We start from the raw sequence: 13,403 nt of genomic DNA on the forward strand, positions 1-13,403 counted from the left end.
TTCAGTACATCTATGTATAGGTCTGTTGAAAGGTTCAGTATGTGCAGATCTTTTGAAGAGTTCAGTAAGTAAGGGTAAGTTGAAGAGTTCAGTATATAGATGCCTGAAGAAAAATTCAGTATGTATAGATCTAATGAAAAGTTCATTATGCACAGTAAATGAAGAGTTGAGTATGTTGAGGTATGTTTTAAAGGTTCAGTATGTATCTAATGAAGAGAGCAATATGTATAGATCTGTTGAAAAGTATAGTTGTATAGTTATTTGAAGAATTCAGTATGTGTAGGTATGTTGAAGAGTTGTGTATCTGAGCTTTTTGAAGAGTTTAGTACTTATAGATGTAATGAAGATATTCAGTATGTTTAGGTATATTTAAAAGTTTGGTATGTATAAACTATAAATATTGCCTGAAGAGATCAATATGTATAGGTATGTTGAAGAGTTCAGTATGTATAGGTCTATTGAAGAGGTATGTTGAAGAGTTCAGTATGTATAGATATAATGAATTTCATTCTGCAGTGTATCTAGTTTTATTGGAGAGTTCAGTATGTGTAGATCTGTAGATTTGATGGAGAGTTAAGTTGTATAATTATGCCTGTTGAAAAGTTCAGTTTGTCTGCAAGTAGATATGTTGAAGAACTTAGTAAATGTAGATCTAATGCAGAATTCGCATTATGGAAACTTGTATATGTAATTGATCTGCCCAGGAGGCCCAGTATGTTTGTTTACAATGACTCATCATCAGCCTGGGGCGCGTTTTACAAAAGAACTTACGACTAAGACCAAAAGGTTAAGTTGATTGTAAATTCTTGCAAAATGAACGATTCTGTGAAAAACTGCTTGCATAAAAATATCTTTCTTGATTCTTTATTTAGAAGATTAAAGCCATTTCAAATAAATGTAAATTGGAAAGATATTCACTAAATTACATTTTGGTCTTAGTCGTAAGTTCTTTTGTAAAACGGGGTCCTGGTTAACAAGTGGAATCAGTGAGCAATTGCATGATCTTCTTTACCAGAATAATACCATTATACATATTTTAGTGGAAAACAGAATATGAGCTGACGTATTTTCCCTCATGGATTAAGTAGTATAATAGTTATACTAGTACATTCATTTCGTTAGAAGGGACTCTGAACCAAAAATTACAAAACAAACCACTCTCTAGATAAATTGGTAGAATATGGGGATTTTTTCGAACCCCGCCAGATTCCTAAATGTTATAATGTCTCTATTCACACGAAAAAGCTGAAGATAGAGAAGAGTGATCAATCTCAAAAAATCTACAAACGACTCAAATCTGTGAACAGGGTATAAAACATAAAAAAATATATATACAAATGTTTAATTTTTAAATTCCTTAAAATGTTTATCCTCTACTTTCCTTTTTTTTTATTTTTCATAAACATGGTCAGCTAAGTGACTACCAAATTGTTTCATCGACATTGTTCTTTTGGGTCTAAAAGTTGCTTGTGATTTGACCTTGTACTACAACAGGCGCTGCCTTCAAAGTTACCATTTACATGTCGGTCCAATCACAATAAAAAAAATACGACACTTTGAATTGTAATGCGGTAAAACAAATTTTTTTAAATTTTGTATGAAGCTTTAAACTTTTTACTCCTTGTCAAAATTATGTTTGATCATTTCTTTTAATTTAGTAGGCAGTCTTCAAGAGATAAAAATCACCATAATCGTGAATGGTCAATATGATGAAACACAATGTACGTTGTGTCTTGACTTTATATTGGATGATGTGTACAAATGTAATAGATGTCCAGTATGACGCATTGACTAGAAAACATTTCAGATGATACACCCCTGGGATTTGATATAAAAATACACCTGATGAATGATCAATGATTTATGAATAGGTATGTTGAAGAGTTCAGTATGTATATATCTATTGAAGAGTTCTGTATACATAGGTCTGTTGAAGAGTTCATTATGTAAAGGCTTCAGTATGTATATGTGGGAGGGTTTGGTATGGATTATAGGTGTGTTGAAGAGTTCAGTATATATAGGTCTGTTGAAGAATTCATCATCATTCACTGAAGTATTTATATGTTGAAGAGTTCAGTATGTACATTGAAGAGTTCAGTATATATAGGTAGGTTGGTGAGTTCAGTATGAAAAGGTATTAGAGAACTTCAATAAGTAGATATGTACAGAACAGTTCAGTATGTATATGTATTATTATTGAGTTCAGTATGTATAGAACTGTTGAAGAGCAATATGTTTAGGTTTTTTCAAGAGTTCATTATGTATAGGTATGTTTAAGAGTTCAGTATGTATAGGTATGTTTAAGAGTTCAGTATGTATAGGTATGTTTAAGAGTTCATTATGTATAGGTATGTTTAAGAGTTCAGTATGTATAGGTATGTTGAAGAGTTCAGTATGCATAAGTCTGTTGAAAGGTTAAATTAATTAAAGAGTTTAGTATGAATGCAAAGGTAAGTTAAAAGGTTGAATTAAAAAGTTCAGTATGAATGCATAGGTATGTCGAAGACATATGTACTATATGAAGTAGACATATAAAATGAAAAAGAAAACATTTCAAATGAAATATAAATACATTTAATTTATAATATGTTTCTTGATTTTAACCATCCGTCTTTGCCACCTAAAAGTTCAACATCGTAATTTAATTTTGTAGGAAATGATGACGCCAGGCTTTTAATAATACTGTTTTCTATGTGATTTTGAAGTTCTCTGGGAACATACCCATCACGTGAGGATCGACAAAGAGTTATCATAGACGGTACAAGACGGGGCTTTAATGCAGCAAATATGTCTTGTAGGTCCTCGGTGCGTTGGTTTATTTCTAATAACGTAGTTGTATGTTCGATGACCATGGAGTTATTTGGAGAGTTTGCTCCCATACACAAATAGAATTCCGATGATTTCGTCACATCTAATCCTCGTGATTTTATTGTTGTAAAACAAAATCCAACATATTTAATAGCCAATATCTGCGCCTTTGCCATCCCCATGATAAGGTGTACAAGCATTTTAAGCTGTTTCTCTTTATTCCAGCCCTTGTAAAAACTCTTATCGCACATCAAATGTTCCTTCTTATTGTTAAGTATATGTAGGCATTTATCACGAATTGATGCCTCTTTATTCTGACAAGCCCCGCCTCCCTGTATTTCTTTTCCAAAACAACCAGAAGACATGATGTCATCTAGCAGCTCTGTGAGAACCCTATCTGCTTCTGTTTCTTCCTTTGCGTTGTTTGGACAAAATGTGCCACTGACAATGTCATTAATGGACTCCAATTCCTTCTCTGTGAGGCCAGCGTTAAGCAGAGGCCGTGAAGCATATGTGCAGGCAAAAAAGTCCTCGTCGATATCAAGAATGACTCCATTTTCTTTATATTTATTTGCTTCCCGCCTAAAAATGTCTGCCGCCAGATCCTCTCTTACTTCTTCGTACGAAAACGTTATTTCTGTTCTACATGTCTTGGGATCTATTTCAACTCCCTCATCAAAGTCGTCGTCATCTTCCAAAGATGTCGGTAGACGCCGACAATCGACCTTCTTATCACTTTTAGTTGACGTTCGGTTGCTATTTAAACTTTGGTAACAGACACAGAGGGCCTTACGCTTCATTTTTGGGATTGAAGTATCTACCATTAACCATCCTATCTTCGCAAGGTATACGTCATGTGAACTGTTTTCGTGGTTTTCCTGATCCCATCGCGGCCACACCCACACCACCTTACTAAACATGCCAGATAGGACTGCCGACTGAAACAGAATAGAAATATACATTTATCAATACATAGGGCTCGTGTACGGTCGACAGGGGATGCTTACTCCTCCTAGGCACCTGATTCCACCTCTATAATCTCCAGAGGTCTGTATTTTATGCTCTGTTCACTAGTTTGTATAACCTGATTCCACCTCTATAATTTCAGAGGTCTGAATTTTATGCTCTGTTCACTAATTTGTATTGTTTGTACATTATTGAGAACGATCACTGTTCATTATCTTCACCTTAAAAAAAAAACATATTTTAAAAACCTTTATCCTTTAATTTAAACTCACGACAGGTTTTTGGACTTTACTGCAGGTCTGTAGTACTCGGGGGTGGGGGTGGAGTGGGGGCGGCCCCACCCCTTTTTCTGAGAGTAGTCTTTTGTTAGTAGTTTTGATATGTGAATTTTAATTTGGATGGTGCTTGCCCCCCTCTTTGTTGCTGTACGGTCAATCATACGTACATGTAAATTCCAGAAAATTAGAGATCCCCCCCCCCCCCGAAATAGGATTATAGAGTTTGGACAGTTTGCTACGGGCCTGTACTGCATATGAAACGTGGCCACCAACGCAGGGAACGGCTTTGTTAGATTTGATACTCGGGTTGTTCTTTAATTAAATGTAGAACCAGTGGATCTATGTATGTACATGAATTTATAAAGATATGTTATTATTCTTTATAAATTTTATTCATGGTGACAGATGATATTGACATTTGTGTAAAATTCAGACACTGGCTGCGCATATTTAAAAAAAAAACGGGATTATAAATTCCTTACCAAGATGAACATGTCGTTTTCTTGCATGTAGTAATCTAATTCTTTTCTATTCTTTGGCCATCGAAGAAACGGAAGTTTCCTGAAATACTGCGGCAGTGCCATGTCACTGTGTCCGTCAATGTGGATCTAGTCACACACAAAATAAATAAATAATTAAAAAGTTTATCAATAATGTTTAATGTATTGTATTGACAAATTAAGGCCCTGTGACTGGATAAACATCCTGATCATATGTTACACTGACTGGATAAAATAACTAGAACACGTGCTATAGGGGGATTCATTGCGATTGAACCCATACTTATTTATTTGCCTTATCAATTACAATGAATCTAAAATCTATGGCGTTAAATATATGACTTACAACACACATGTTAACAAACTAGATTGTATTCCGTAAATGAAAACCCCAGTCCGGTCTCGATAATAAAGTAGCATACACGTTTACAATCTTTTTTTTTTTTAATTATAACGATAACAATGTTAAGTTTTTACGATTATGTATTTATGAATATCTTTTTATTGAATACTTATATCAGGTATTAATTTCTCTCGGAAAGACTATAAGTAAATAAGTATATAGTAATTGATTATATTTAAGTGACACGTGCCTAATATTACAAATAAAATAACACAATTACAGTTGTATGCAAGATGAGACACATAAAAATGTATAGACTTTATCTATTTCCACAATTTAAAATATTTCTAGGGAATGTCTTATTTTAAACAAATGACATATGATGGAAAATCGAATCATCTGCTCTCTGTTAAATAGGGGAAAGTACATGTACATGACCCCCCAAAAAAATTAAAAAGAAGAGTTTTTAAATTAATCTTAGCTTTTACTTGCCAGAGTTAAGCCTTTTTTCTCTTTTAAATTTCCAGCGCTGTTCCCGAACCAATACGGAATAACTAAAAACGAAATGTATACTTTATTACAAACTATTTGTTCTTTAGAAAATGAATAAACCGACACGGGGATCATGAAACAAGCAGACTGTCAACTAAAATTCCAAATCCATAATTAACAGCAGTTAATAACAACTAAGATTCAAATTAAAAATAATCATTAACAGCGATACGGTGATGTTTTAATTTAGACTGCTTGAGAATTACATAATGAGGAATACACAGCTTTTGACGTAGGTCTAAGATGTAAATTAGACAATCCCCAGATTGAAATGACAGGTAAAAACGTATATACTACCTTCATGGTGTTCTTCTACAACGAAAACATCAATGCTTGACGATTTTTCTTCTATAAGATTTCCAGATAATATTTCTCGGTTGTTTGGAGAATTATTGACATAAATTGTTAATAAAATCATCACGGTTAATATACAAGAAATGCACAGATATGAAACACATCTTAATTTAAATCCCAAACAAACTCGTCTTGACATTGCTATGACGTTGTGTACTTGTGGCAGAGGAGGGAAAAGTGCTCAGGGAATGTGGTCATTCTTTCGCACTTTTAAAAAATCAGTTAAAATATACGCAAATAGAGTGTTTATCAGTATTTATTTTACGCAACAGTGAATCTAAATTCCGATATAACAGATATTTCGTAGCGGGTTTTTTTTTATCACTATCAATTATCTTATCTATTGGATTTTTGTACATGTATTTAATTATTTATTTTGTTCTTTACATGTATCAAACGAGGGAAGGAGGGGGGGGGGGGGTAATTACATGTACTTAATAAATAATACCTCACTTTTCGATTACTTCATTTATTATATCTCATTAGCGGTTCCAAACGTCCCAGTCCCTTTTTCAGAAACAATGAAACAGATAGGGAGGAGAGAGATATTTTATTTAGAGCATCGTCGAAATATACTTGATATATTTTGCACTGGCGGATTTAGAGGGGTGCCACCACCCCCCCCCCCCTTTTCTAACCAAAATATACATAAGATTAATAAAGAATTTTTTGTGTGGAATATTGCATTAATTTTACCTGAAATAAAGGTAAAATTGTTTTTAAAAAATTGTTCAAAAACTCCTTAAACCTGAGAGCCTTCTGAGGGCTTCACCCCTAGAGGGGCTTGTCTTCCAGATTGTTAAATGTAAAATAAATTCATAAAATTTTGAATCTACTTTAAATACACTTCAAAAAGTTGTTACAATAAAGATTCTGACATTTTCAGACAAGAAATACCATGTTTAAAAGAAGTACCACACCTATATACATAAACTCTACAAGGGACGAAAGCTCTCATCTTGGAAAAAATACCCCACCCACTTCAGCACCTATTTCTGGACTCTAAAGCATTAATTTATTTTGTTGTCGTGGCTCTATCTCCTATAGTGATTATTTTCCTTAAATGTTGATGTGTCTGTTAGTCCTCAATACGCGTTCAATCAACATAAAACGGATTCAATTTCTTCGATTTGGAAGAAATCTTGTAACAACTTTTGAAGTGTATTTAAAGTAGATTCAAAATTTAATGATTGCAATTTATTTTACATTTAGCAATCCGGAAGACAATCCCTTTTCAAGAATCCTGGATCCGCCACTGTTTTGTATTTTTATTTTCTTCGTTGGGCTTTTGAACATTGTGAAATGTTGACGACGTTGGAATTTTAATATTTGTTATTTAATAAAATTTTATTCCAAAGATCAATTCTCCAGTCTGGGTCAAAGACTTTCTCAAAATATATGAAAACACAGTACAATTTCTTTTTATATGATTTAAAAAATTCAATTAGAGTGTATAATAAAAAAAATATGATCCATAAGAGAGAAGTCTTTTTGAAAACCAGCTTGGTTCTCTAAGATAAGTTGGGCTCTGTCAGCATACATGTAATTATTTAGTCTCTCGTTAAAAATGGTAGTAAACAATTTTCCCAAACAACTTATTAATGTAATTGGTCTGACAGATTCCAAACAAACAGCCCATCGTTAATTATGAGCAGCAATCAATGGCCGCTTTTAGGTAATAGGTACATGCGTACACCTGTTTCATCCCGTAAACTTCTACCCAACTGATGGTATAACAGATTTTTGAGACAAAATCAAGAAATTAACAAACATTTCATAATAAAACCCAGCTTATGAAGATGTCTGACTGTTTGAGAATAAATTACAATAAATATTCGTATATACAAATGAAATCAGATCTGTATCACGGAAAGGTGATTCTTTTGAAAACATAACTTACATGTATATGTTTGCATACGATGTTTATATATATGGATTCACAGAATAGAAGAAAATCCTGTAAAATAAGTATACCTTTAAAAAAGTCTTTGCCAATTAGTCTTTGTTTCTAATATTTATGCATTGAATTGAAGAACATATTTTATTGACAAAGAGTCAAAAGGATTAGACACAAAGTTCAAAAACTTAGATAGTCTTCTCCTAATACAACATTTTGTAAAATTGCCAAAATAAAATACATGTATATATATGGGCTACTTAATTCATATGCATAGTAGTAATAGAAAGAAAATAAGATCTTTAAATGTACATGCAAATATAGATTTACAATGGTAAAAAATTAAGCTTTTTTTTTTTATAACGCCCACACTCATTTACAAAAGTTTGAATAATCTTAAAAAGTTCAGCTTTTTGTTCAATAGTAAGAGAATCATCACCTCATAGCATTAAATGTACATCTATAACATATAAATTATTAAATGACAGTAGCTTATTCATTAAGGAATTCCTTGCATTTGCATAATTTTTACAAGCAAAAAACAAATGGTATGCATCTTCTAGTAGTCCACATGAACAATTTGGACTAGTTGTTAAGTTACAACGATATAAGTCAGAGTTTAAAATACAATGGTGTCTCAATCTTGTTTGAATTATGTTCAAGAACCTTTTTCCATATGAAAAATATTTCTGAGGTTTTACAGTAATGTTGTGCTTATATTTATAACAAGGACACTTTGACACTTTGAAAATAAATTATCGTTCAAACACGTTTACAATGTATGGACGTACTAAAATACAGTTTTGTGTAAAGAGCACAAAAATTCTCTGCGTCGAAGGTAAATATTCTTCACCTCTTTTTTTTCTGGTGTTCTATATATGGGGGGGGGGGGGGGGGATATAAATATTACCATACGTTACTAAAATGTAAATATCAATAATTCAACAGTGACGTTATTGAAAAAAGTAGAAAACTGTTCCTTCCTGTTTACTATTTTTTCCTAAATATGCTACAAGTAATCCAAGATGAGGTCAAATTTTCATGTCATTTTCGAAAATTAAGTTACACAACTACATGTTTTTACTGATTATAGTACAATTTAGAAGAAATGTGCCATCATTTAATTTAATTCATACACACCTGATATAACAGGTGTGAAAAAAATAACACGCGCTGTTCAGAGAATAAATATCCTAATTGCTTGCAAAATTGATATTCCTCTGTAATTGATAAAACATGTGTCAATTGCTTATTAATGATTAGGATACCTGTGTTATGATAACTAATTAAACTCACAAATGCAAGCCCAAGTTTTGTTCTTAAGCCACGCCCATGCACTGACCCTATTGGTCTGTTTCATTGTAAAAAGAATTCTAATTATATATATAATAGACATCAACTTTCTTCATTTCAATGGTCACAAGAATGAATTCCAAGGAAATCTTTGAGCCTCTCTATGTAGATACAACTCTTGAATATACAATCAACTATGACTTGTTTCCTGGTTTTGAAAACAACGAACCCATGTTGGTCATCCACAATAGTGACAAATGTCCCTGTGATGATCCGGGAACTACTGCAGCCTCCCCCGTAGACGAGAAGGATCTGGTCTCCTATATTGACTCTCTTGAGGAAATTTCCAACGACTTCGACTCTTTTCAACAGATTCCCAGTCCATCTACTTCGTGTGAGGGATCTGTCGGTCTTGGCTTCAATCTGGATCATTATTGTGACTTCAGTGCTTGCTCTTCTACGGAGAACAACATTGAATCTTTAATTGAAGAAATTATTGCTTCCTCTCGTGCCAAAACAGAAGAAGAGAAAAACAAGAAAAACAGAAAGAGAAAGTTGTCTTCCAATGAGAGCTCTGAGTGCAAGCGATCAAGGATTGAGTGGCTGTGTTCGATCGACTTTCTGGAAGAAGGCTTTGACTTTAGATGGTGAATAACTGTGTTAGTTTTCTGTGAATAACTGTGATAGAGAACACAGCGACAGTGCTATAACTTTATTTTTTTCTCTTCGGAGTTTTATATTTCTATACAAATGAGACAGTGCTATTAAAATGATGAAAAAAACCCTGCTCACTTTGTTTCTCATTCTGAATTATGATATAGTTAATACGAATGTATGTATGTTGATGGGCGACATGTATATAATAAATATAATATTTCGATGAAAAATTGATGATATAAAGTGAAAGCTTGAAAATATTGCAGATAACTTGAAATATAATTTTTATTCGAATCGAATCAGCTGATGACCGACTTACTAATAAAATGGCCGCTTCCATGAGAAAACGTGAGAGGAAAATTATTACTGGAGTATATTAGCGAATTAGCACTTATAAAAGTCTTACAAGAATATATTAGGGCTGCAACGACTCAGGTACCTTACTGTCAATTCAATTTTGAATTCTTAGGCCGGAATTCGATGATTTTCGATTCTATTTAACACTAACAGTTATCAAAATGCAATAAAGAAATAGAGCTTCATTGTAAATTCTGTTTGTAAATTTTAAAAGATTAGATATTTATTTGAAATAATTCTGGATAATTACAAGAGAACATATTGTCATTTCTTTTAATTGGGAAACTGCCTCTCTAAACATTTAATGTTATATTTTTAAGCACAACTTGCTCAGTATGTTTAATTGTTTAGTGCAAATTTATTTTTTCTCATAATTGATAATATAGAATGTTCTATCGTTAAAATGATCAATCTCCTATGGATCCATTTTTTGATGAGGGTCTGTCCTGAGACACAGTTAGATTATTCTAACTAATAATTGATCAAAGTCTTTGTCTGCAATTGTAGGACTACAAATGTATCTCTTTTATGATCAGGGGCTGACAAATCTCATTGCCCGACGCCCAGGACTAGTGAATTTTATAGGCGGGCAAGTGAATTTTTAATAGGTACTTGTCTGTTGGCAAGTGACTTGAAAAAAATAAATCAATAAATATTTTTAAAAATGCTTTAGTTTTACTTGCACTAGAGACGTCTCTGCTTGCATGAAATCGAAATTACTGTATGTGTACATAAATTAGCGGATTCAAAATTTAGCGCAATTACTGGGTATGGAGTTGTTGGCAAAATCATGATTAGCGCTACACATGACCGTGTCATATATTGTATTTACAAATGATTTCTTAGTGGTATTCATGAATTAGCGCATCGTTGTCTGTGCCAAAGCCACTAAAATATGAAGCCCGCTTTTTTAAGTACACATACAGTATTTTGTCGTAAGTGTTATCTTCTTTTGCTTGTCATACTTCGTACGTGAACCAGTTTAATTGTGTCATCATGTATCTTTACAAGTTTTAACGAAAGTTTTAGGTATATGTATTTGTACATAATCAAAAATGACAAATTGGCATTGGAGAAGTGGAGAAAGTTTTGACAGTTATGAGGCAGAAAATGATCAAAAGCAAATGATAAATACATCATCCATAAGTTAAACAATTTTAGCGGAAGAGCCGTCTATTATTATAGTTTACAGTGGGGCAAGTAAAAATTGAAGTAGGGCAAGTGAAATTTGACCATGCACTTGCCCGTGAGCAATTGCTTGAAAAATCTATTTGTCAGCCCCTGTCATGCCTCTCTGTTGGCCCTTGATTGGAAATAAACTTTCCGTTATTTTCAATTTATTTAAACTTTAAACATTTTGCTCCATTGTAGAGATGTTTAATGATTTGTCAGTTTTTACTCTGGGATTTCTCTGAATCTATAGCCCCCACTTTTGTGGACTATTTATGTGGAATCTCTGTAATACAAATACTTATCGAAAAATTTATGTACTATAAATATATATACATTCACTTTTGCAAATGTTTTCCCATATTTAATGTTAATTCAACAAGCATTCTGAGAGTATTGCATTAGCAATACTAGTCCCCTACCGGCAAGTGAAATCTGGTTCCCTTTAAGAATTGAAAATGCCATAATTCCGTCAAAAATCAATGAAGCGGGACGAAATGCAAACTTGGTTTATAACTAACCAAGGTAAAGTCACGTACCAAAAATCAGCTCAATATCTGAAAGCGTTTAGAAGAAAATTGCGGAAAACCCCTAAAAATTGAAAAGGTTGTAATTCCGTCAAAAATCAATGAAGTGGAACGAAATGCAAACTTGATCTGTAACTCATCAAGATACACTCACATACCAAAAATCAGCTCAATATCTGCAAGCGTTTAGGAAAAAAGTACGGAAAACCAAGTGGGACAGACTGACAGACAGACAGAGGGACAGACAGACAGATGGATGGACAGACAGACAGACAGACAGATGGACAGACGGATGGACAGACTCAGAGGAAACCTATAGTCCCCTCCGGTTTCACCGGTAGGGGACTAACAAGGCATATTTAATTTTGTGTTTAAACAGGTGCATCACCTGACCATGAATTCATTGTTTAGTCATAATTGATTAATTTAATAGTGACTTCAAAAGTGGTTGATATGTTCAACACATTCAATTTAAACTATTGAGGTTTGAAAAAAATGAATCATTTCATGGGTTTCAACCTATATTACAAATTATTTCCATTTCTAATTGTTTTCTCTGTGATAAATCTTTGAAAGTAAGGTGAGTTGATTTCTTGATAATTCAACTGGAATGTAAATTGCACCAGGTGAAAGGTCAGGAGCCTTATATGCATGTCAATCTTGTGCGGCTGTGTTTGTGTCTGACGTCAGTGGGTGAGGACTATTGAAATTAACATGTGAGGCCTTGTGTATTTTTTAAAATTTATATTTATAATTTTATTTCACATATAAATGTGAATATAAGGAATCACGGTCTAGTTTGTTGGGTATGCCAAGGACATCGATAGTTGGAAACGTGGAATAATTTATGCATATGCAAATTATCCCACATTTCCAACTGTCCTTGTTGCCCTGGCACACCCAACAAACTAGACAGTGATTCCATAAATATTTGTTGTAAATCAGTCACAAATGTAAATATAAGTAATACGCTATCATTTTTTGGGATGAACATATCATTGTCATATCAAGTTGGTATGAGATCAAATCTACCATAACATCCTTCAGGCTTTATGGAATTTAAACACATGACCAACCCATATTTACATTCCTATAAAAGTTTCTTATATATTTCTTTTATATATATATATATATATATATATATATATATATATTAAATTTCATTCAACAACAGTTTTATTATATTTTTTCCGGAATACTTACTCTAAACAATTTACAATTTACTTTTGTTATCAAAATGGTGAACTATGATCTTTTTGATTGTGATGCTTTAATTTTGAGTCCTACATGTATGTGGGAGTATACATGCATTAAGAAAATAAAAGCTGAGATATGCAAGGGAAATAATCTGGGGGTATCTGAAATTTTTACACAGATAGTATAAAGAATGTAAGAACCTGTGGACTGTCTTTGCAAAAATTACGTGTAAACATGTCAATCTTGGACGCAAATAACTATGACTACTAATTCAGTAGGGAACTATGCAACCAATGGATAGCAAACATTCTCTAACATTAAATGATCAGAACCAAGATAGGGTATTTTGGTTTAACTGGGATGAATAAAATACATGTCCATCCAGTTTACTTCCATTTTTTAGAGAAATGGACAGCAATGCAATATATCACAATATTTATCGCAATATGCCAACCAAATATTGCAGTATATTGCAATATAATTATTTCTGGCAATACCCACCCC

General features: G+C 33.0%; 1 protein-coding gene across 1 annotated transcript; it reads right to left on the minus strand.

The window, feature by feature from the left end:
* Positions 1-2,558: 2,558 nt before the first annotated feature.
* On the minus strand, positions 2,559-6,006 carry LOC133199415 (UPF0489 protein C5orf22 homolog). The gene is made up of 4 exons (XM_061335222.1): positions 5,745-6,006; positions 5,388-5,449; positions 4,535-4,660; positions 2,559-3,746 (listed from the first exon to the last, which is right to left on the minus strand). Exons 1-4 carry the CDS (start codon positions 5,938-5,940, stop codon positions 2,580-2,582), a joined length of 1,551 nt encoding a protein of 516 aa, XP_061191206.1. The 5' UTR covers positions 5,941-6,006; the 3' UTR covers positions 2,559-2,579.
* Between the last annotated feature and the right edge of the window lie 7,397 nt (positions 6,007-13,403).

The sequence above is a fragment of the Saccostrea echinata genome, unplaced genomic scaffold (genome assembly GCF_033153115.1).
Source record: "Saccostrea echinata isolate AGI-Se365-2 ecotype Australia unplaced genomic scaffold, CSIRO_AGI_Sech_v1 ptg000034l, whole genome shotgun sequence".
In the NCBI taxonomy this organism is placed as follows: domain Eukaryota; kingdom Metazoa; phylum Mollusca; class Bivalvia; order Ostreida; family Ostreidae; genus Saccostrea; species Saccostrea echinata.

Excerpts from the sequence above, each read along its gene's own strand:
- LOC133199415 (XM_061335222.1), bottom strand. The coding sequence starts at position 5,940 with ATGTCAAGACGAGTTTGTTTGGGATTTAAATTAAGATGTGTTTCATAT. Across the intron at positions 4,661-5,387 it reads AGAAAAAAGGCTTAACTCTG|ATCCACATTGACGGACACAG; the intron begins GCAAGTAAAAGC and ends GTGTGTGACTAG. Across the intron at positions 3,747-4,534 it reads AAAACGACATGTTCATCTTG|TCGGCAGTCCTATCTGGCAT; the intron begins GTAAGGAATTTA and ends ATTCTGTTTCAG.